The sequence below is a fragment of the Nyctereutes procyonoides genome, unplaced genomic scaffold (assembly GCF_905146905.1).
Source record: "Nyctereutes procyonoides isolate TBG_1078 unplaced genomic scaffold, NYPRO_anot_genome, whole genome shotgun sequence".
Lineage (NCBI taxonomy): Eukaryota > Metazoa > Chordata > Mammalia > Carnivora > Canidae > Nyctereutes > Nyctereutes procyonoides.
This window is the reverse complement of record NW_026575134.1, coordinates 11,060,473-11,084,989: the sequence shown is the minus strand read 5'-3', so window position 1 is coordinate 11,084,989 and position 24,517 is coordinate 11,060,473. Positions and strand designations below refer to the sequence as shown.

At 43.8% G+C, this 24,517-nt stretch overlaps 1 protein-coding gene across 4 annotated transcripts in view; it reads right to left on the bottom strand.

The window, feature by feature from the left end:
• Positions 1 to 22,876: 22,876 nt before the first annotated feature.
• The window catches only part of AMPH (amphiphysin), a 216,146-nt gene continuing 214,505 nt past the window's right edge, over positions 22,877 to 24,517 (bottom strand). For all 4 annotated transcript variants that reach the window (XM_055300729.1, XM_055300732.1, XM_055300730.1 and 1 more), the window contains one exon: positions 22,877 to 24,116. In XM_055300729.1, coding sequence (XP_055156704.1) covers positions 24,009 to 24,116 — 108 coding nt within the window. In that variant the 3' untranslated portion in view covers positions 22,877 to 24,008. The remainder of the gene's footprint in view (positions 24,117 to 24,517) is intronic.

Sequence of the window (24,517 nt, the reverse complement as noted above, 5' to 3'; positions counted from 1 at the left end):
CGATGGACAGGGTGTGGGACACAAGATCCTGACTTTGCCCCTGGGAAGGGACTGACACTGCTACGGGAGTAATTCATTCTGCTTTCCATAGCATCTCTGCACTTGATAGCACCACATGATTCTTAGAATGAAAACAGAGAATGAAGGTGCTGTCCTGATTTCAGGAACTATGGGTAAAGTGCAGGCATGGCAGTTATGTGGTCAGATATCCAAGTTATCAAAAATACCAAATTTTTCTGAGGTAAAGGTTTTTCCTCATCATTTGAAAGTGGACGCTAAGGAAATGGGAGAGGAGTTTTGATAATCTCACATATTACCTGTGTGTTCCACTGTTTTTTTGAAAACTCATAACCATCCACCTACTAATTACGGAATTAAATTCTCTATTAATATTCTTTATTTTATTAATTTGTAAGAGATATTATCTTTCCTTTCTTGAGATTAAGGGAGGCTGTATCATCCTTCATTTTAATCATCTGATCATTTTAATCATCTGATGAGATGCCCATCCTGCATCTCATTGGGGATGTTTCTTTTCTTTGCAGAACCCTAGAAAACAAGGTCTTAGAGGCATATCTGCCATGTTGGGGGCACTTGATGTGTTCAGGGGCCTGTCCCAATGGAGCAATGCTGGTTTTGTCTCATTATTGATCCCTGAATGTGGAGTGAGGTGCTGCTTCTACCTCTAGGATACAGAACTTATAACTTAGTCTCTCCTTTACACCAAATAAGTGATTGTTTACTTATGGGCATAATGGTCCATAGATTCCTTCAGTATGGCTAACAGCGTAGTAATATTCTACCTCTGAAAAACTATAATATCCATGAATAAAATCGCAAGTAATAACAGCAAGAAATATTTGTGTAATATATATGCCCCTCTCCTGTCTTCATTAACAGTAGAATTCTTTGTCTCTACAGTGAATTAGAAGACAAATGGATTTTTCTCTAAACCATCTGTGTTTTCAGAGTTCCTAGACAGCTAAATTTAGTAGGAAATAGGATCAAACTTCATTAGTATGTACCCTAATTGATGATATCCCATGGGGATCAGTGTGCGAGCAAAATCTACAAAGTCTTACTGGAAAATTCAGGAAATACTGCAGAGGAGAGGGTCAGATTGCCATTCAGCTGTGTAGCCTTTCTGGTTGCCATATTGAAAAAGACATGGGTCCAGATCTGAGGATGGTTCTTGTGCAACTTCTCTTGGCAATTCTGGTGCTACGGATCCAAATCTGGCAGGTATAGTAGTACATGGACTCATCTTCCTCTAAGAAATTTATTTTCAAGATTGAAGTCTAAGTTTGTTGTTCTTCTCACCTCTGCAATCATAAGCAAGCTTTATTGAGGTGAATGATAGATATCCTCTCCTTGATCTGGTTTCTGCCACTGGTTTCTGCATGACTTCACTGTTAGAGTCCTCAGTGGACAGTTTCCAAGATAAGTGGACACTCTCATCTCTTTCTCTGGAAATTGATATTTCAGGTTGCTCCAACGTCACCTGCCCAAGGCCAACTTCAGGCAAAGAAGAGAAATTCTCGTGAACAAATGATACAGAAAAAGGCAACAATAAAGAATTTCTTGAATCTCTCTTGCAGACTGAAGTGACCAGGGGCAACTCACAGACTCAAGAGGGATGAGAAGATGACTGCTTCCAGCAGGGGCATCCTGTGGCCTGGCTGATTCCCCAGCAACGAGGTAAGAAGTGAGGTCCCTGTTAGCAGGACTTGTCAGGTCAGCAGCGGGAGGATGAGGCTAATTCAGGTTTCTCAGAAAAAGTGGTGGCTTAGATAATTCCCCCGGGTTGTTCGTGATCTGCCACAGATACAAGCAATTCTGAGGCTTCCTGTGCCCTATGTATAAGAGGGCCCCCAATCTGGAAAGAAATTCCTGTTACAAATATGTCTTCTGGCCAGGGGCAGGATGGTTTTCACACCCACTCAGCCATCCCCCAGAATCCCATGCTGCAGAAACATTGCTCAGTAACATGAGGACAGGCCTACTGGCTTCAGCCCCCATGTCTACCTGTCTCTGATTTGCTGTTGATTCGAGACTCAGATAGAAATTTGATCTTCCTTTTCTGTAACACAGCACAAAGGAACAACAATAAGACCCTGAAATATTTCATTGATGTTATTGAATATGCATGTGATGTTATTGAAAGTACTCCACTGGAGTATTTTTGAGTTTTTTAACGTTGATTGAGATGTCACCAGGCAGATTAGGGCTCAGAGAAATCAGATTTCATTTATAACCTGGGTGCTTCCAAGAAGGGACTAGGCTGAAATTTCTGGGGATACATGGGTCAGAACAGTCTCTGAAAACCAGCTTCTACTTGTCCTGAACCTTGCAACTCTCTCATGAGCATGATGTCACATGCAGGATAGTTCTCAAAGCAATGTTATGCTTCATGTGTAGTGAAAAGCTTTACAATTAATAGACATCTAATGTGCATTGTGGACTTGTAATATGTCCGGCATTTTTCTGAACATTTTCTTGTACTATTTTATCTAATCATCTCTGCAGTCACATAACAGCTGTTATGATTAATCTCCATTTCACAAATGAGGACGCCGGCAGAGAGAAATGACTTCTGCAAAGACACAGATCTGGGAAATATGAGAACATGTATAAGTAACAGTAGTTCTTAAAGAAAATCTGAGTAAAATGAGGTATAAAAATGACAATACTAGGTACCCATGACGTACTTTTACTTTGAATTTTCTCTATGTATTTATGACAAGAAATAGGATTGCTTGGTGTTTTATATATAAATATACATTTTAAAGTGAGAGTTGCATATTTGACTTTATATTCTCTTCTTTTGATTAACTTATTACTGTAAGCAATACTACACGTCTTTAAATCATCTATGAGAACAGTATTTTTCATGACTATGGATAATCAAACTCCCTCGTCTGCCATTTAACACATTTAGTTATCTCTAGATATTGAAAATTTATCAGAGCCTTACCAACTTTTTTGTGAATATCCTCACTAATGGCTTATGAAAATCAACATCCTATGGTACCTATCCCTTTTGGATGTGGGCTGATGCATTTAATCTTTCTTTGTCTCAGTTCTCACATCTGTAATTGCTGAAATAAATATCCTTTCAAACTTGAGAAAGTACTATTACCAGTCTAAAATTGAGAATGAACATAAAGTATACATACCTGATAAATGATAATAAACATAAAGCATATTCTGCACATGGCAATAATACATCCTTTCTAAGTTTTCCATTTGTATTTTTACAATTATTGAAAAACAAAAACTGATCTTGGGAAATAATATTTTCATTGTGAAAATTCTTGTAGTACTTTTTTTTTGAAAATGTAAAGTCAATAGAAGAAGGAAGGAAATAACGCATTCTCTCTGACAGACAAAAAGGCTATCTTAAAACTCAAATATTTCCTTTCATTTTCTTTCTTCCACCAAGAGAGACTTTTACATATTTGAGATTTAAAATACAGTCATTTGAACTTTATTCAGTTTTTTTTGATATTTGAATGGAAACATTTCACTTTTATTAATCAATCTTAAAAATGCCATTTTTAATGGTTTCATAGTATTCTATCATTGAATCCAAGATAAATTAATCACTTCTTTCCATTTGTTTATCATTAATTTTCACTAATTTTTCTAGTGCTCATATAGAAAAGCTGATATAACTTTTGTCTCCTGAAGTCTGTTATCTGAAGACACTATATTATGAAGGTACATTGCTCTTCTGTATGTGACATGAGAAAAAGCATTTAGCAAAGATATTTTTAGAAGCAAAATAGTGTAGCAAAGATTCCTTGAGAAGAGGAATGCACACTTTCCATGCATTCCTTTTGGAACCTGTTCATCTTCCTACACTCGCTGTATTCCACTCAGGTTCTAGCCTCCAATAAAAAATATAGACAGTTCTGTTCAGGCTCAAGAAAGCAATGGTCCCCCCAATAAGAAACTGTCATGGGTTAAAATGACAATCAAAGAATATGAACCCAACTGAGGTGGGAGAAGAAGAACTGAAGGATCATATATCTCATTCCACCTCTCATGTGTGCCTGGCCTGCAAATCCTTCTTTCCCCCAGTTGATCTCAAAGCTGAGCAATAAACTGTGGGGCCTTCAAATAGAAGACAGAGTGAATGAGTATGTTGATGTTCTTTGGGGAATTCATCATTAAGACGAATAGTTCTCCAGGAAAATTGCAAGGAGAGATCATTATTCCTACAAGAAGCCCACTGCAGATTCTATTTTTAGAAATTGCAAATAAGGGTCTTTTCCCTGTTTTATATTTTAAAAATCAATTGATAATTTCTTGGCATTTTAGTTATTCTCTGAAGACACCTAATCACTCAAGTCCTGCACATATGCTTCACACATCATAATAATTTGTGTGGGTTAATGTTCGATATCAGTCTGTCTCCACTGTGGGGGACAATGTCTTGTTCTTTGTATTGTCCTGCAGTGAAGAAGTGGTTTAGTGCAATAGTCAAGAGGAGCCAGCTGATGTGTGTCCCTCCCCTTCTTGGCCACCTCACTGTGTACCTGCTCTGGGACCTGGATGAGTCATTAAATGCCTTAGTACTTCAGTTATCTGGGGAGTCAGACGTGCTTGCTAATAATACTGCAACAGAACATTTAGCCGGTGTGGGTTACAGGAGCAAACATGCTCAGAAGTGAGAACACGGAGAGAGAACTTACACACAGCCACACATACACACACATGTACGTGTACACATAGGTTAGATCTTCTGGTCTTGGCAGGCTCTCTGTTCTTTCACAGGGAGAATCAACGGTGGCCCCATATGGCCCATCTCTCAGCCTCAGTGAATTCAGAGCTCTATCCTGATGACATCATGCTGGCATCAATCTCCCCACACCTCCCAGCAAAAGGGCTTTGCTCCAATCTTAATTCATCCAGCTCCCTAGTGTTCCCACAAGGAATTGCAGTCCTTAAACCTTTCAGGGCCCATTAGTCCAGCTCATTCCGGCATGGACTTACTACTGCCTTGGGCTGAACGGGAAGCCTACATTCTTTAAGCTCTAATTTCTTTAGTTGTAAAACGGACCAATACTAGTTTCACATTTCTCCTCTGCAGATACATGGGTCTGAATATTATCTTGTGGATTACAAATACATTGATGAGTTACAGGGACAATATGCACAGGGTTTTGTATTCTTGTTTCAGCTCACTTCGTATTCTGAGCATCTCCCCATGTCGCTGAAGTAGTTTTTAATATCTGAAGCTATGGACGTTTATCTCTGTTGCTCAGGAGCTGTCTGAACTGCTGCAAATTTCTTAATCTCTTCCTGTCTCGAAATCCTCACCTGAAAGCAGATGTGATAATAATTCTATCATCTCGGAAATTAATGCACATTAAATGCTGAGACTATTTCAGTTTTATTGTAACCACTAGCACAGGTTCTGGAATATAGGAATTTTTTGAGAATAATTACATATTATTATTACTACTATCATGTCTTAAATTTAACTTTCCCATGCTGTCAACCATTTTTCCTTGCCCCACTCGCATTGTGAAAATGTTTTGGTGACCATTTTGAAGTAGTAAGCTGGAAAATCAGTAACATATTATTGGTATTTTATTTGCACTGATCTTTCCACATTCTTCTTTTCTTCCATCCTTTCTTAAGTGAAGCTTTTTTGCTTGCTTTTAATGATTTCTATATAGTTTTCTTTAAGTATTTGCATGTATTAAAACAAAGCAGTTCTCCCTAAAACTCATGTGTGGTTCTGTCACATACCACGTGGAACTGATGCGAACTCCAACTGGGGTACTTCCTGTGGAAAAGAGAGAGGAAGAAGCCAGGAGGGCTCATTTTTCCTTCTGAGACAGTTGCCCTATTTGCTCTGTTTTCCAATAAATACCATTTCTGAAGTGATCCACACTGGACAGTTGAATGTTGAGGTGGAGGACAGTAGACCAGTGCTGATGTCCTACTAAGGACTAAAAGGACTGGCTCTTCCTCTGCAAGAAGTTGCCTCCTGGGAATGAGGATGATGAGAAGACAGAGAAGGGGCATCTACTTACTATCACTCTGGAGGGAGGTCCCCTGCTCCAACATTGCTGCCAGGCATTTCCATCCAGATCCTCTGTGTGTGTGTTTGAAGGGGTGGCAGTTGTGGGGGAGCCCACACTTTCCACTTGACTTTAGCTCAAGGAAAGCTGAGAAACAGTATCTGACATTTTTCCTTCCTATAGTGGGAATGAATTCATTCTTTCACTACGACTTATAAGATGAAGAACTCCCCAGACATAGACGAAGGTTTCAGATGCTGGAGCCAAGCAGGAAGATAAATGACCACTTCAGACACATTCCTGGAAAAAAGTGCTTCCTCTTCATTAATTAGATCAAACAGAGAAGAAAACAAAGGCAGAATTTATCATTTATTTATTATTTTGAACACCTTCAGAAAATAGATATTTTATTTTCTTCATTTCATATAACATAAATAGCTCCCAATATTGCAGTCATTCTACACAGCAAACACTGTGCTACAAACACATTGGTTCCATTATCTCATTTAATCTTCACCAAGCCTACTGAGTGGGTGCTTTTATTATTGTCCCCATCCTTCAGATACGAAAATGAGGGTTTTTGACACTCCAGACATTTTATCACAGGTCTGACATACATGGCAAAATAGTAATTTGCACCAGAGGTTCTAGATCTGGAAACCATGTTCTTAAACCAGATACTGTATTTCTTCTGTATATACTTATTATAGTATAATATATATTATGTACCATTATATCATAATAATATATGTGTGTGTATTACTCCTTCTTGAAGCTCTAGAATATTTCAAATTTTAGGACTCATTACTCTGAATTTGCTTTGCTTCCTGAGATTCATTTATTCACACATCAATTCAGCAAGTGTGTATGGAGGTTGCACTAGAGACAAGGCATGTGCAGACCCAGGCAAAGTCACAGACACCAGAGACAAAGGTCCTGCTTGGGAGCACTTATATACCAGCAGCACCTGCATTCATCTTCCTTCATTTGGCGCCACACCTGGCCCTCACAGTCATGTCTATGACCTCAGGCATGTGCCTGCCCTCCGTCCATTTCAAGTCCGGCTATGGGATTTTGCATGCTCTCCTTGCAGTTGACCTATGATACTTTCCGCTAAAGCAAGTTCACAAAACAGAAAATATATGTGATTTTTTAGCCTTTACCACTCTATTAGCAGGAAGAGTCCTGGGGCAGACTGTCCAGAAAGTAAGCTCTTCCAGATGTGTGCCCACTATGACGCTGTAGCCATCGTTTCTTGAGTGGTGACTCATACTGTCCTGACTGGGCTCTGCTGGGCTGGGGAGCAGGTCTGGGACAATCCATACTTGCCCACAAATGACAGAGTATATTCTTGTTAACAAACATAAGGATATTTAAAGTGGCCCAATAGTTCAACTGAAACGGCATGAACTATTTGGCTGAAGCATTTCTGTTCTTCCTAAGTTTCAATTCTTTATTTATTTTTTTAAATTTTTTTTCAATTCTTTCTTTCATGAAATAGGTTTATCTGCAGGATTTTTATGATGATCATGTGTTTCTGGACACACAACATCTTGCTCATTATCTGGCAGCCAATGGAGCTGAATGCATATGAATTCCATTTTATTCATTCCAATAAGGAATTAAGTTGAACTAGGCATTTGGGAATATGATTAGATTAACACCTGTGGGGGTATAATTGGAAGCCATTAGACTCCATTTCTTCTTTCCACCAATACAGGGGCATAACACAACATGAAGTATATAAAGTGCTTAATACAGGGCTTAGTACATAAGGAGTTCTCATTCTAAAATAGCTATTATATTCTTATCAGAATGTTACAGTATATTTATTTATTTTCAAATTAAACTGAGCTCTTTGAGAGAATGACTGCACATTCAGTTCTATACATATAAACTGATTATTTTTCTTCAGCTGCCCAAAGTAAAGGAATTAAGGAAATCTGTTGACCCATGGACTACAAATGCTAATTCTATCACTTTCAGAATAAAACTGCAGATTTTTGCTAATTACTCTGTAACTCCAACTTAGAAATTAAAAGAATAAAGGCAAAAGAATGAGAGTACCTAGGAATCTTCAGCCTGTGACTGGTACAGTCAAATATTGACTCAGGTGGTAAGAACATAGATTAAGGAAGAACAGAAAAGATAGATCAATTATAACGTGAGAGGCTGGATTTTAGTTGACATTATGAAAGTGGCAGGCATTTCCCTAGTGTCATTTAGTAAGAGCTGGGATTGTTTCACTAATTCCTACTTCTTTATTGTATTAAAGAATATCAAGGAGGCAGAATTGGGTTCATCATAATATTGGTTCATAAAGCACTACAATAATGTATCTACTCATAGATCTCTTTAAGTTATTTATTTTATTCTACTTAGGTATTGATGACTTACCTAATAACTTGACAAATATCTGGGAATCCCTGATTTAACTGAAGAACAAAAGCATTATAAATAAATTACATGTTCCTCTCTGTTAAATTCATCAATTAGAAAAGAACAGCATTTAATAACAATCTCTCAATACTTTTCCAGTTTCCCATGTTGTTACTGAAGGAACAGTAAATTCTATTGTGTTTGAGATGGGACCTTGGTGCTTTTGTGGAATGTGACATGAAATGAACTAGATAAAAATTTCTCCCAAGTCTCCATATTGTTTTCCTTATTCATGGGCAAATATAACCCATTTATTTTAATGTCTGCTTGAATTCACTCTTTTGCATCTCCAGATGGACTGTCTACCTTTCTTTACCTTGCCCTGAGAATTAAGACTGCATGGATGGCTTTCCTTATTCTTTGGTCGCTGTTTGGAAGCAGTCAATGAAGCATCAGCCCGAGACTGGGAAGGGGGCATAGAGGGAGCTCAGGGTTCTCTTCCTGACAGATGATCTGCATCATTCCCCGGAGCCAATATATAAAGCCATCTACCCCAGAGCCAGAGGTATATGCTTAGGAACCAAGAGGTGCAGGTGGGAGTGGCCATTCACTTTTATACCAATTAATTCACTAGAAGAATTATTTTCTCCCAGGCCCTGGATCCACGGGCTTGGAAATCTAATGCCCAAAAAGGAATGATTTTATCAGGTGACACCATCATGGTTCTTTGAACTCTAACTTCCATTGGCCAACATTCAATGGTAATCAGAGCAAAGATGCCCATTAGTGGAATCCATAGTGGTTAGTCTCCTGAGGCACAGAGCAGGGTGGAGAAATGTGTAATGTTGATCCTGGGAGGGGTGAAGAACAGAAGGTTTTGCAGAATCCAACATTTGTGCTGTCAGCATCCACTCTTGTCCTTTGGGAGAAAAATCCACCCCATCCCCCAAAATAGGGGACACATGGAGCCCTATTTGAAAATCTATTTTTTTTCTCAGTCTCCAGATGAAGATCACATGAGGCTGATTTTTAGCAACCTTCCATGAACTGTACCAAATCACATTTTCAGGCAATAAAAGTGCCAAACAACCTTGCTAAAGGAAATTCAGTTTGTGTGGAGCAATGTGTTAAATTCTGCACAAGATGATCTCATTCCTGCATCTGAGTGTGGACAAAAGAGATGCAAAGAAAGCAAGGAAGTCACAGTACAGTATTAATAAGAAGACTATTTGTGCCACTTGCTGTAGTACCTGGTATCTGTTCTATACAGGGGGAAAGACACACTCTGACCCAGAAGCTTCTCTGAGCTCATCAAGCATGAACTTTGTATCTAACTTGGCAGATGGAGTCCCTTGGAATCTGGAGAGAAAACTAGATTTTGTTTCGTTAAAGAAGCCAAAGTTATTTGAGAAGAGGAGAGAGGGCAGCCCGGGTGGCTCAGAGGTTTAGTGCCACCTTCGGCCCAGGGCGTGATCCTGGAGACCAGGTATCGAGTCCCACATCGGGCTCCCTGCATGGAGCCTGCTTCTCCCTCTGCCTCTCTCTCTCTCTCTCTCTCTCTCTCTCTCTCTCTCGTCTCTCATGAATAAATAAATAAATAAATAAATAAATAAATAAATAAATAAAATCTTTATTAAAAAAAAAGAAGAGGAGAGAAATAGTGGTCAAAACAGAGCCAGGTACAAGCCTTTCTAACCATCAGATTTCATGAGTGGTGTCTAAGTCTTCAGTAATATCCAGCAATTTTTAATATTAAAATGTGAATTCTTCTAAAAATAAAATTTAAAATAAAATTCAAAAGCAATACAAGTCTTCATTGAGACAACTTAGGGAATATGGAAATGACTTAGAAAAAAAAAACTATCCTGATCCCAGTGTTCAGAGGTGACCTCTCCAAAGTTGGGCCCTTTCTTCATTTTACAGAGGAGAAAATAAAGGCCCAGGGAATCTGGTCCCATTATCCCATAGGGAGTAGCACGCAGGGACACGTGGCTGGCAGAGTGCCCCAGGTGTAACCCAGGGTTGATTGCATCAACCTGCTTGAGGAATGGGTGTGCAGCCTGCTCGGGAGACAGGGAGGAGCACAGAGCAGAGATCCCTGCTGAAAAGACAGCTGCCCCCCTGAGCTAGCATTGGAGCATTTCTCCCAGAGATCTCATTAGAAGATTTAAATGTGGTCAAGCCTGGGTGGCTCAGCGGTTTAGCGCTGCCTTTACCCGAGGACCTGATCCTGGAGACCCGGGATCGAGTCCCACATTGGGCTCCCTGCATGGAGCCTGCTTCTCCCTCTGCCTGTGTCTCTGTGTCTCTGCCTCTGTGTGTGTGTGTGTGTCTCTCATGAATAAATAAAATCTTTTTTTTAAGAAAATTTAAATGCCCTAACATGATAGCTGTGTACTCTTGGGCAGGCTGTTTCTCCTCCTTTTCCTCAGATGTCGAAAGGTGGCACGCAGAGTAATCAGGGAATGTGAGCAAAGCATACGTCTGTCCCAGATGCATAGAAAATGCTCAAGAAATGTTCGGAATTGTTGTTTTACATCCAAATGGGGCTGGTTGCAATAGATGTTTTCTAGGGGCCTCATAGTGTACTATCATAGAAAATATTCCAGTTTTGGAAAATCAGGTGTGTGTGCGTGTGTGTGGCCAAAGGAAGACGCCTGCATTGAGCCAGGGGCACAGGTGCTACAGTTCCAGGGTCAGATGCTCAGAAATGGTAAAGGCAGGGCCTCAGGAAGGGTCAGCTGAGGAATGCATCTGAAATGGAGCTTGGAGAAGTAGCGTTGACTTCCAGCTGAAATGAAAGTTCCTTTTCTATTATTCCAAGTACACCAGGGCCTCCTGGGTGTAAGGTAATTAATTATGCTAATGTAACCTGTCAGCCTGGAGAGAGAAAGCTGTGGGGATGGCGAGGAAGGGGACTTGACTAGGGCAGGGAGGTTAGGGTCCTTCACACCTACTACCAGCCCTAGCAGGTGTCTAAGGCAGCTGTGTTAAAACATTATATGGAAAAGAGAGTGACAATGGGAGTGACATCTGCACAATAAAACAAGTAGAAAGTGTATAAAACTCACCTCAATATAGGAGGTGAGCAATGTGGATGGTGAGAAATTGGGTAAAATCTTTGTTTTTTTTTTTTTCTAGATTTCTACCAATAAGAGAATCTTATTAATTGGGGGATAATCCACAACCCTCTATTGTTTTATGGAAATAATTTTTTTTTATGTTGTCAGCCTTCAAAACTCTGTTTCTCTCAATTACTGTTTCCATTTGTCTTCAAACACTGTTGACATTAAAGGCTCAACACCTGTTGGCCATGACCCACCTTAATCTGTGTCCAACCTCCAGCCAAATACTCTCCTGGGTTTGTCAAATGCCAGAAGTAAAACCATTTAGTGTGTAGAGTGTGGTGTCCTTTGCTCCAAAGGATTTGGAGTTCAGGGCCTCACAACGGTGGAGCACTCTGCCCCAGAGATTCAGGACAACAGGGAGTTTTGTAGAGCTTTAGAAGCAGCCCAGAGGGAACAGGCAGGATGAGCTGGGAGGTCAGGGATTTCCTCAGAAGGCCAGCAGGTCAGTCAGGGAATGAGGAGAGAGTATTTGACTTAGGTTGATTTTCTGAAGTTGCATATTTGAAACCATATTCAGAATAGGGAAATCATGGGGCACATGAGTGGCTCCAGTTAATTAAGCAGCTGTTTTTAGCTCAGGTCAGGATCTCAGGATCTTGGGATAGGGCTCCTCATCGACCCCCTGCTCAGCCAGGAGTCTGTCTTTCCCTCTTCCTCTGCACCCCTCTCTCCATGAACAAGCATTCTCTCTCTCTCTCTCTCTCTCTCTCTCTCTCTCTCTCTCTCTCTCTCTCTCTCTCTCTCTCCGCTTTCCCTGACCTGGGACAGCTCCCTTCTGACCATGAGTCTGAGATCTAATGCAGTTTGACTTCTTCACTAGGTCACACGGAATAAATTGAACGTACGTGTAACGTCAACTCCTAATAAACTGGACAAGCCCAGAAAATCCAAAAGAGGAAAGTCATTGATATATTTTGATGAGAAGACTGTGAATAAACTATTCTTTCTTTTATCTTTAATTTATGTGTTTATAACACTTCGTATTGAATACACATTTTTTTTCTTAAAAATTTTTCTCTTGGGATGCCTGGGTTGCTCAGCAGTTAAAGCGTCTGCCTTCAGCTTATGTCGTGATCCTGGGGTCCTGGGATCGAGTCCCACATTGGGCTCCCTGCATGGAGCCTGCTTCTCCGTGTGTCTCGGCCTCTCTCCCTCTCTGTGTCTCTCATGAATGAATAAATAAAATATTTTTTTAAAAGTTTCTCTTTTGTTAGATCAATACCTCCATTTTTTCTTCTTTTTTAAAGATTGATTGATTGATTGATTGATTGAAAAGAGAGAGAGTGGGAGGAGGGGCAGAGGGAGAGGAAGAGAATCTCAAGCAGACTCCCTGGTGAGCACAGATCCTGAAGTGGAGCTGGATCCCAACAACACCGAGATCATGACCTGAGCCAAAATCAAAGGTCAGACACTTCTCTGACTGAGCCACCAGGTGCCCCTAGCACTCCCATTTTAAAAACCAAGTCATAGGTAGCATCCTGCACATTCACACTTCTCTAGAGAATCACAGAATCTAACACACTTCAGGATGAAAACAAAAGCCCCCATTCCAGAAGCATTATTAATTCTCATCTTTAAAAATGAGAAAACAGCTCCCCAAATGCAGGTGACTCATTCAGTATGACAGGACCATGAGTAGCTGAGGCTGGATTAGAACCCTCACCCCTCCTCTCTACTGTGTGCCTCTCTCATCGGGTAGACCTGGCATTTCAAGCTCAGTCACTACATGCAGAGCACCCAGCAGGTATCAGATATGGGGTCAGGTCCCTTTTGAAGCATTAACTTTATTTTTGTGTTCCCTGAAAATAATATTCTGGTGAGGCACATCTTAGTACTCAGTCAACAGATGATGATTAGTCAGGCTCTTTGGACATACCTCATGTTGGACTTTTTTAAATAGCTGAGCAAATCTGATAATAATTGAATCAGTTTTATTAGAAGAAATTAAAAATAATTGTGTTGGCCTATAATCAACTCTCCTCAAAAGTATAAAGATGTATGTGTGTGTGAGTGGATGTGTGTGCTCCTAGAAAATTAATTTGCTAGATAATGTCTTTTGCTCCTCAAGGAAGAAGGCAGCCTCACATAGTATTGCCAGGTTCCATAGAAAAAAGAACAAGTCCGAAGTGCTATGTGGTATTTGGACGTAAACTACAAAATTATTTGTTGTTTATCTGAAATGAAGGGAAATGCAAATCAAATCCACAATGAGATATCCCTTCACACCTGTTTAGAATGGCTATGACCACAAAGTACAAATATCAAGTGTCATCACAGAAGCTGGAAGTGAGGAAGGGCAGGGACTCTGGCTGACTGTCCTGTGCTCAGGGACCCCATGTGCAGGGGACAGGAGGCTGCCCCAGGAACAGCTCTGAGAGCAGACTATCCCAGGCAACTTCACCGTCTTGGAGTCCCAGGAAATCCTTGCTCGGCCAGCAGTCTCATGGTTTCAGAGTTAAGAAAGCATAAAAGCAAGCATCACACTAGAGTGGAAAGAAAATTCTTAAACAAACAAGTGACAAGAGAAATCTCCTGCACCAGAATGTTAAAGAACCCACAAAGCTACGGCACTGTTAGCACCAGACTTTATTCATGGAGCACGGGGTGCCCTAGAGACAGTGTGCGGAGGGAGAGAGGGAGAGAATAAATCTTAAATTTTGTGCTCGGGGCCTATCGTTGTTAGTGGTGATTATAACTTGTGTATATTTATATTTTAAAATTCATGTTGATAGCGTTAGGCGGCAAGATGTCAGTGTAAGTGAAAATGCAAATGTATAATATTTAATGTGTAGTAGAACCCTTGTGACCTATCATTTGAATCCATTTCTCTAAAATATACTCCCTTTGTAGAGCCATTGGAAAAAAAACGAGAAAGCAATAATAATCCAGAAGTATGAGCAGTCCTGGAGTCTGTGTTGTGGTATCAAACAGCACTTCCTACCCCAAGTCCCAGGGCTCAGCTGAGAAACGAAGGCAAAGAGAAATCACACAGTCATAGAGGAACCGACCACCTTCCTGCCCGTCCCCACGCGGACCATGTCCCAGGCTAGCATGGGCCTTACCAATGGCAGCTCTTCTCGAGGGAATTATTACCACCCTGAGTGCAGGAGAGGTTAGAGAGAAGTCGAGAATGCGGAAATCACCCCTGTGCACCCCCAAGGAGACCCTGGGTGCAGACAAGGGTCACCAGGGGCTCCCAGCTCCTGCCCTGGCTCTGGTGCTGCTCCTGCTGGCCCCCCCACATCCCTCTCCCCCTGTTGTCCCCCCTCAGGCCCTGTGTCCCCACGGTTGTGTCCACACTCCTCTCTGTCTCACGTCTATTGCCATCCTTCCCTCTGCGTCCTTGTCTCTCCATCTCCCGTTCCAGCTGGGTCTCCTTGTCCTGCTTTATTTCTCTCTCTCTCCCCTCTGCCTCCCCCTGATCTCTCTCTCTCTCTCTCTGTCTCTGTACTCCCGTCTCCCTACGTCTGTCTGTCCATCTCTACTACCCAGTTCCTTTATTTCCATCTCTCTTTTCTCCGTTACCTTCTATCCCTATCCCTCCACCTCTTTCCCTGCTCACAGCACCTACTGTAAAGTCTATGTTATTCCATCTGAGTCATTTCTCTGGCTTCTGATGACCACATTCTGTTGCTCTCAGCGCTCTCCTCACATGAGCCTCTTGTGTCCATCGTCCCTTTCTTCTCTCTGGTCCTCTTGTCTGGTCTCCTGGGGCCTGTAGGACGCAGGCCTGTGGGTCTGTGCTCCCTATGGTGGCGGGATGGGTGCAAGCTCACGATGTACATTTACTCCTTTGGCTTCTCCTGATGATCGCACCTGCCCCATGACAAGATACCAGAACGACGATGGTGGTGATAGAAGAACTGTCATCAGCATTGCTGCCCTGGGGACAAAGTCATCACATATACACTAGTGCTTATATTTCTATTTCAGTTGGCCATGACAAGCTACCTAGTAATAATAGGAGAAATAGTCTATTTATCATGAATTATGAGGATGTCCTATGATTTCATGACCTGTAAATGGGGTTCTCTCTCTCTCTGTTGTTTTGTGACCAGAGTGAAGGAGTCAGTAGTGTGCTTAATGAGTTTTGTGAGGACACGTACTCCCTTGAGCACGAGGACAAAAGCCTAGAAGGTGCTATATGTTTGATATATATATATAGCGCATATATATATGAGATATTTTATCATGTGTGTGTTTTAGAATATTCTTATAATTGTGTCAATAAAACTGAAGTACATAGTGTATTCTTTGCATAGAAGGTGAAAGGAAATTGTCAGGGAACAGAATTTTCCTGCAGGTCTGGGCTGACACATGGATGAGAACCTGACTCGATGCAAATCACCACTCAAAAGACCAGACTAGATAGTTGTTGACAGTGGAGGAGAGAGGAAGCCAGACTAGGGCCCAGTTCATGCTCCCAGGCCCCCTGCTGCTCAGAGCTCCCCGCCCCCCCAGCTTCCCAGACAGCAGTCCCATCCCCTGCTAAGGCAGTGGCAGGGCTGGGCCAGGACAGTTTCCAGAAGAGTCGAGGGGAGCCCAGAAACCTCAGCCAGAGTTTAACACCCTGCCTGCCTCTCCCACAGGTTCCAAGGCTGCCAGGTGCTCACAGCCTGCAGGGAACAGCTGGTTCAGACCCAGTCTCCATGCCTGCCAGCCTCCCAGACCTGCTGGCCTCATGGATGGACCAGTCATGGGTCCAGCCTGGGGGCCCAGCCCTCTGAGCACCCAGCGATATGGTCTGATCATTGGTGCGCTGAGGGGAGAGGTCGTTGTCATATTGAGCTGCCAAAGGGGAGCCCTGGAGGCCGAATGACACCTCCTTACTCTCTGAGGATTTATTGCATCTACGAGGACAGAATGACAGCTCCAGTCCAAGCCCTGCCTCTTGGGGGACGTGTGTCCTTGGGAAAGTCGCTGTGAATAGGAATAATAATGCTCACTCTGGAGACATCCTCCACCATGGGCCTGGGATGGGTCAAGTTTATTCCTTTGTAAATAAATATTTTTTGTTAACTCACATACAGTGTGGTTCGTTAACCATTTGTTCCTTATAATAACGTACAAACGTGGTTATAACAACCACACTTGATACATTAGCAATTTGGAATCTTAAAACTTTTCATTTGCTCACAGTCATGTAAGTAATGAAGCCTTGATTCAAACTCAACTCTAATAAACTCCAAAACCCACCCACCCATGACACATCCATTCCATAGACATAGATTTCAATGTGTGTGTGTTGGTGTGAGTGTGTGTGACTGTGTGTGGAGAGAGAGAGAGAGAGAGAGAGAGAGAGAGAGAATTTCTTTTAACCTCCAAAGACAAGGGGCCATGAGGAAAGTTTCAGAGAGCTTGCAGACCTCAGGAATCTCTCTCACTTGCCAGGAGCAAGGAGCAGAAGCTGTTCTTGAGGAGCTGTCGTTCAGGTAACGGTGCTGGACCCAGAACATAGGAAAGATTCTTCCAGCACTTGTGAATTAAGAGTTGCTTGTCTTTTTTGAGAGACTATTTTTGAAGGTTGTAACAGAAACCATCCATTAAATAATAACAAATGCACTCTATCGAGTGTCACACGCTGTACACACCGATTCCCTCCCTGCAAGCCTCAAGCAGGTGTCATTCATCCCATTCTGCAGATGAGACCGAGGCTTAGGGAGGTGGAGTCACCCACCTGAGATTGCCCAGCTAGGAAAGACACACGGAGAACCTCCAGTCGGCCAGGCTCTGAGGCCTGTGCCCTACGTAACCTGCGTGGATGTTTGGGATTCAGGGATTAATTTTGTCCTCACTGGGCTGTTGCTTTGAATGCGAATTGTGGTCTTGTCTTCAGTACTGAGATTCTGGGTTAAAAGCTGCAGTAGTTGGCTTGCTCCTTCCTCTGTCTTCTGGCCCCCCCTGCTGGGCGCTGCAGGCAGGTCCTACAGGGACAGTCCTCTGGGTGGAGCCCAGGGAAGTGGTGTCTGTTACTGCAAAGACCTGCGGGGGAGGGGAAGGGCCAGACCTACCAGGCAGGAAGCCTACTTTCCCAGGTGTGGACACAGAGTGCTTGGCAGTTTTAGGTAAGGGGATTCTTCCTGCAAGGCCCCCGTTTCCCAGCCTCAATGAGAATATTGACTGATATGTTTGGTGTCCTCTGTACCTGTGAAAACTGTAGAGATTTGCCCGTGAATAGTGCACATTTACGTGTATATAAATGGCCTAGCATCCCTGTCAGCCCATGTCTGTCCATGAGTCTGTCCCCACAGTTCACTGCTCCCCTGTGCTGCTCCTTTTACCACTGCTTGCAGCCAGGGCACTAACTCTCCCCCGACAGTGACGGGGACTTGTACTGCTCCCAGACTGGCTGTCACAGCCAGGCTGTCCCCCACCCCTCGAGGCTCTGCTGCTGGGCATCAGCATTTCGCTGGGAATCTGATCCCCCAGTTCCTGGTCCAGGAAATACACATGCATGTTCTGTATAAACACTGCCTGTGCTGTCACCTGACGTTTAATGTTTCACCAACCTGAGGGCGACCACACAGGGTCAGGTGGTTTGAGGAGGTGATGGGCACCTGTCTGATGACGAGGAAGCTGAGGGGCTCTCTTCATACCTGGCACCCATGGAGATTCTCCCTCAGAGACCAGCTTATCCATGTCCTTTAGGTGCCGCCAAGGGGAGTTGGCTCGCAGAGGCTCCAGCATCCAGCAGAGCCAGGCCACCTGCGCTGTTCCCGGGCACCCCTGTCCTGTCTGTGAGCCCTGGAGCCCGTGCTCACACCGCTGTTTCTCAGCTCCTCATCTGCAGAAAGGAAAATCAGCAACTACCTCATAGGTTTATGAAGATTAAATAATACACTACGTGCAGAACAGTAAGGAGGGTGTCCGGCAAATGAAGATTGTCAGTTACTATTATATTTACTGTTAACAGTAATTTATTATTATTATAAATACAAATGAAGATGAATGAAATAAGCATTAGATCATTAAAATTAATTAAGATCATAGTAATTACTGTTATTAATTTCTTGTTGAATGAATTTATGTCTTCTAGATCTCTATTCTGTGTAACTTTCGGGTGTTATGAATTCCTCAGCTCCTCTATCATCTGTCCAAACTTTATTTAAAGTACTTTTATTAAATAGGATTTCTCAATTTTGTAGTCAAACTTTTTCTTAGTCGCATATTCTACATATGTTTTTGTATTGTTTTGTTTTGTTTGTTTTAAGAAAGCTTTTCCCTCTCCAATATCACAAAAGCAGTCTGTCATTTCTTGTGATGTTCGGTTTCCGGTTTTGGTCTGTGCTGACCCTGGGATTAGTGTGTCTGCATGTCTCTGAGCAGCGACATCTCGGTGTCTCCTTTATTCGCTCGGGCCACTGGAACAGCAAGTCCCTGGAGCAGATCCAGAACCCAGGGAAGGTCAGAGGAGACTTTATCAGTTAACGGAGGATGGAGTGAAGGGGATCTTCCATCATGTTCACACGGAATGCAATCAGAGCTGAATGGGTGCGGGCAGAGGAACCAGTTGATGGCAAGGCTTGGTCAAGGCGGAGGGACCAGAGGGAAGGGGGCTGCCCCAGGGTGTGCAGGGGGTAGAGGTGTGGTGGGAGGCCAGCAGGGCACAGCGTGGAGACTCGTCTGATGGAAGCAGAGGATGAGTACTGGCCAAGAGGGAGAGGGCGGCGAAAGCCAAGCAGAGGCCTGGGGATTAGTGCAATGCGTGTATGAGAGAGAGACAGACAGAGAGGAGGACAATGGCCCCACTCTGACATCAGGGTTTGTAAACTAGTTTGGGGACTGTGGACAAACTGGGAAGAGGGGAAGCAGTGAGGTCGAGGGGGCAAGAATCAAGGTGTTCCTTGGAGGGATGAGGATCGCTCCCAGATCAGGTCGCAGGGATTACAGTGCAAGGTCACAACTATGATGGAAGGGACGTGGGCAGGGTCTGTCCTCTGGAAAATAAAGCACAGGAGGGAGCGCCCACGTTTGCAGGCCCAGGGCATAGAAGAAAGGTGGGCCCTCAGGGGTGCACTGTGCTGGTGTCTTGAAGGAAGTTCACTGATGCAAGTGGTCTCAGTGATGTGGTCCCGTGTGCAGTAAAGGACACTGAGCAAGAGATTGCCAACTGTTTAATGAATAAATGCACATGTGGGCTTGGAAGCCACGACCGCACACTCCAAAGGAAACATTTCCAGACAGCTGGCACACACACAAAGAGATTGGGGGTAATGCAGGCCCACCCAACGCCCCTCTCCAACACCCACTAGAGAAGCAAGACAAGTTAGCAAAGGTGACAGAGAGGGAACAACCAGAGAACAGGAAAACAGGAGAATACTTTCTTGGGCTTAGGGTTTGAAAAGGTTTGGGGGCATCATCCGATGCCACAAAAATCACTTGGTGGTCACTGGTAGGTTTCTGCAGAGCAGAGAACCGGACACAGAGTTTAATGGTATCTGTCCCCAGGGCAGGGAGGGCATGAGGCCATCTGCCAGGCGGCAGTGTCCTTGGCCAAGGCGCCCCTGCCTGCGCCACTTTCTGTGGCTTTCCAACGCATTAACAAGTGTTCCTCCGGAGCGAAGAGCGGCCCCTCCTTGGCTGATGCTGGGGAGGGTAAACACACAACGCTGACCTGACCTACAAGCATGAGGCCACCTGAGTGTTGGACCTGAGCTCCCGGGTGACTGGGAATGTGCCGGATTCTAGGAAACCAAGAGAAAAGTCTAGATGTCCTTTGAAAGAGCTTCAGGGTACCTGGCTCAGTTTGCATCCATTGAAGGTTTGTGTCTCAACGAGCATTTAAGCTGCAACAGTCAACACATGCTACCACGAAGCAGTCCTAGAACAGGCTATCAGCGGAGTCGCAAACTGTTTGGACGGACCACTAGCTTACTCCAGACACTGTGTGTGGCTTTTATGGACGTTGGACCACCCTTGCTGTGCGCCCCCAGGGCTGCTGCCCCTGAGCCACCAGGGCCATCCCCGGGGGTGCCCCGTGCTGGATAAGGAGACAGTAGGTCCGTCTCAGGCCAGGGTCAAGGATGGACAGAACCCCAGAGCTGTGGGCTTTCCAAGTCTGCAGAGAGAATATCGGTCACTGTGTTCCCCACGAAGCCACCAGGTGCCCGACTCCGTCTATCAGAGACCCAGGGAGACAGTGGCTGTACCACCTTGCAAGGGGGGCGGGTGCGTGATGCTCATCTCCGGAGTCGGGCTGGTGATGGTTAGGAGCTATGCAGCTGGGCTCCCGGTGAACACTGAAGGTAGCTCAGACTCTTCTGGAAAGATCCGTGGGGCCGCAGGAAGGCACACCAGCTCCAGTGGAAGGCTTCCAGGTGACTCGGGCGGCATCATCGCTGAGCACAGCCCTCTGTCCCTCTCTGATCTCTCAGCAGCTTTCCCTCTGACGCTGTCGCCGCCCTGTCAGGAGCAGGAGGCCGAGGTGACAGCAGTGTGACAGCATGGTGCACGGAGCCCAGGACTCCAGTTGTGCGGAGGGACTGTTAAAAATCCGGATTGAGAGAGGGCCTGCTTGGCAATTATAAGCACCACTCAGATATAAGTTAAGAATCTCTTCATGGTATTGCTGGGAATGCCAGCTAGCATGTCTGTTTAATAAAAACCACAGGCTTGCTTCGTGTGATTTTTTTTTTTTTGAAGGGTCTTGGAACTGTTCGAAGGTCCACGCACCACTGGGTTTGAAAGAGAAATCTGAAAACACAAAGAGCGGGCGTGGGTAGGACTTGCTGGGGTCAAGGCCATTTGGAATAAAACATTGCTATGGATTCACCAACAGGACCCGGGGATGCGCCTACAATGGTTTGGTGACCTCAGGACTTGAGTCAGAAGTAACTGAGAGACAGAAATGGGAGGAACTTCCACACTAGTAGCCACACATCCCCTAGAAAATCCACTGAGTGCAAAAGCAAATTCACACCATATATGTGGACATTCCTGGAGAAGGCCTCTTTCCCATCCTCTGCCCCCCTCCTCCTCTTTATTTTCAGAGCTTTGGAAAATCCAGGATCTAGAGAATTCCTAAAACAAATCATCTGGTAACTTTTATTTGGTGTTAAAATATTTTTCAAGGGCTCTGAATGACTACTGAAGCACCTGCCATTTAGGAAGGGCTTAATACCAACTAGGAATGTTACACGTGTGGGCGGGACTTATCTAAGGAGCTGTGTCCTGCCACCTGTGCACCTGGGGGACCACTAGGGGCTTGGGGTGGTAAGGGGGAGCGTGAGAGGGATTTCAGAGTAGCTGTTCCAGGAGAGGCAGCAATTGTGTTTCAATAACATCAGGTGCATTTTATGACAAGAACTGAAAATTCAGTCTCATCGTTAACCTCTCCCACGCACTCCAACGGCAGGAGCGGCTTCCTACTATCAGTCTTACATTGCTGCAATTTATTTATTGAATTACTAGCTATGCCCCAGGCCCTGCTTGTTGTTTTCTTGCACTAAAGTAGCATTCGTGATGGTCCAACTTCCCTATCAATTGGCCCCTGGAAAAATACTGGGTTGATAACAGCTATTTCCCTATTAAGAAACCTGAAAGTCAGGAATCCACCAGGAGAACTGGCACCACGAGTCTGAAACACATATCAAATTCAGATGTCTGATAATGCCCATTCTTGACCAGGTTACATTGTGTACAGGATTATACTGGCGGAAGAGAGTAAATTGAACGAAAGATATTGTTTTAAGAATTCTCCTCTAGGGGACACCTGGGTGGCTCAGCTGGTTAAGCTTCTGCTTTTGCTCAGGTCATGATCCCAGGGTCCTGGGGTTGAGCCCAGTGTCAGGCTCCCTGCTCAGCAGGGGGTCTCCCTCTCCTTCTACTGCTCCCCCTGCTTGTGCTCTCTCTCTGACAAATAAATAAAAATCTTAAAAAAAAAAGAAGTCTCTTCTATAAACAGTGGCCCAGTGCATTGAGTTTTCTATTCCAGGTGATCTAATTGTTTCGGTGTTACCTGCAAGCATACACATGTCAGAAAGAAAAGTGACCAAAAAATGAGCTGGTGGGAGAGGAAACTGCTGATTATGAAGGCCATCAGATTTTCGGTGATACACAGACGGTCATAGCCGGCACCTACCAGGGGCCTCCGTCCACAGCTGTTATTTGTGCTGTAGTGATTGCTGGGCAGCTGGGCCCGCCGAGTGACCAGCAATGACTGGGAGGATGGGTTTCGGGGAAGGGAGGCGGGTTATGGAGCATAACCCAGAGGAACAAGCGTATTTCTGCACAAATAACAACTCCAACGTACACGGTTTCAAGTCGTGCATCCGACTGGACCAAGCTTTCCAAGACAAACGACTCCGCAGAAGGAATTAGGGTAATTGCTGGAGATTACCAAAGGTTTATTTGGAATGACACAGCACTGAAAACATAACTGTTACAGATGATTTGTGGATACAGCATACATCACCTATCTTATTTTAGGACAATCTGTGAAGATGAGTTGCATAAATATAAAGAGTTGGAAATAGGAGCTTTTTTTTTTTTTTTAAATAGTGTTCTCTGGGGGTGGATTTTTTTACGCCCCATGAACCAGCCAATCGTAGAAAGGCAGAAGTTTGTTAACACTACATAGCTGCTCATCCCACCTAGCTTACCTCCAGCCACAGCAGCTGGACCTACACAGCGAGGCTCTGCTTTTGCCAAAGGGACAGCAGCCCTGACATGCTATTGGTCATTGCATCCTGAAAAATGCACTTTACAAAACACAGATACTGTCAACTGTTTTGGCAATGGGATGGCTGGTTTTGCCCGGAGGCAAAACTGGAACTGTAATGCCAGACAGAGCAAGAGCGATGCATGTATCAATGACACTCCAGAGGCAAAGAGCTACAATGGGACGAGAGGAAGCTGCTATGCATATGTAGCACTGTGCATACACATAGATCCGGGAGCAATGGGAACGAGCATGTGTCACTGGGTGTCCATATACATAGAGAGAGGTGTTGGAAAAGAACACTGAAAACGTGTGCAGCAGTTTAGTCAACACAGTAAACTGGAAAGAGGGAGAGCGCACGTGCTCACACCTGTGCAGGGGCAGCAGATAATCTCGTACTACAGGATAATTCATCACGTCTTCCGCAGGGCAGCCACTCAGGACCATACAATCGGGGCAGAGAAATTAAGGTTCTGGTCTGGAGAAAGCTACTTTAGAACTGGTGGGAGGGGATCAAGTACAAGAGTCTCCACAGCTTGGACAAAGCACAAATAAACCAGTTACAGATAACGTGGGAACCAGTGAGTTTTCTGTAATTTACTTTTTCTTCTCTCTCTCTCTCTCTCTCTCTCTCTTTTTTTTTTTTTTTTTTTTTTGCACACATGCACCATTGATCTATCTTTCCAAGCTTTGTCTGGCACCAGCCTGTAAATCATTAAAAGTGTAATAGCAAAAGTGAACTCTTCAGGTTTTCAGGAAGGATTAAACACCCAATAACCAGGCTCCTTCTACAATATGTTTTTGGCCCTAATCCAGGCGTCGGGTGAAGTTCTCTGGAAAGAGGCCTTTGTAGGTGGCAAGGTCTCTGTACTGAAGCCAGTCTGATTCCTTCACTCCTACCAGCCAGCCCGCATCCTGCAAGACAAAGAGAGAGCTTTCAAGGTCCAAGGAACTACTGGAAAAATCTGCATTGCCAACAGTTAACAAAATAATTTAGTGTTGTGATCCTGCACCAGTATATTACATGATATATAAACCAGTGTGCTGGGACAGGTCAGTGGGAAGGCTTGTCCCAAAGAAGTTGTTAGGTGAGAACAAACAAACAAACAAACAAACAAAACAAAAAAACAATAAACATTTGAATCTGAGCAAGCTAACTGAACATTAATACAAATAGTACAATTTTGTGTAAAGTATAGCTCATTAACTGGATTATGAAATGAGTTCTTAAGGAAGAGAAAAGGATTAGAATGCTAACCATTTGAATATATGTCATGCCCAAGAACGCTCCCTATCCTGTGGGTCATAGTGAAGAA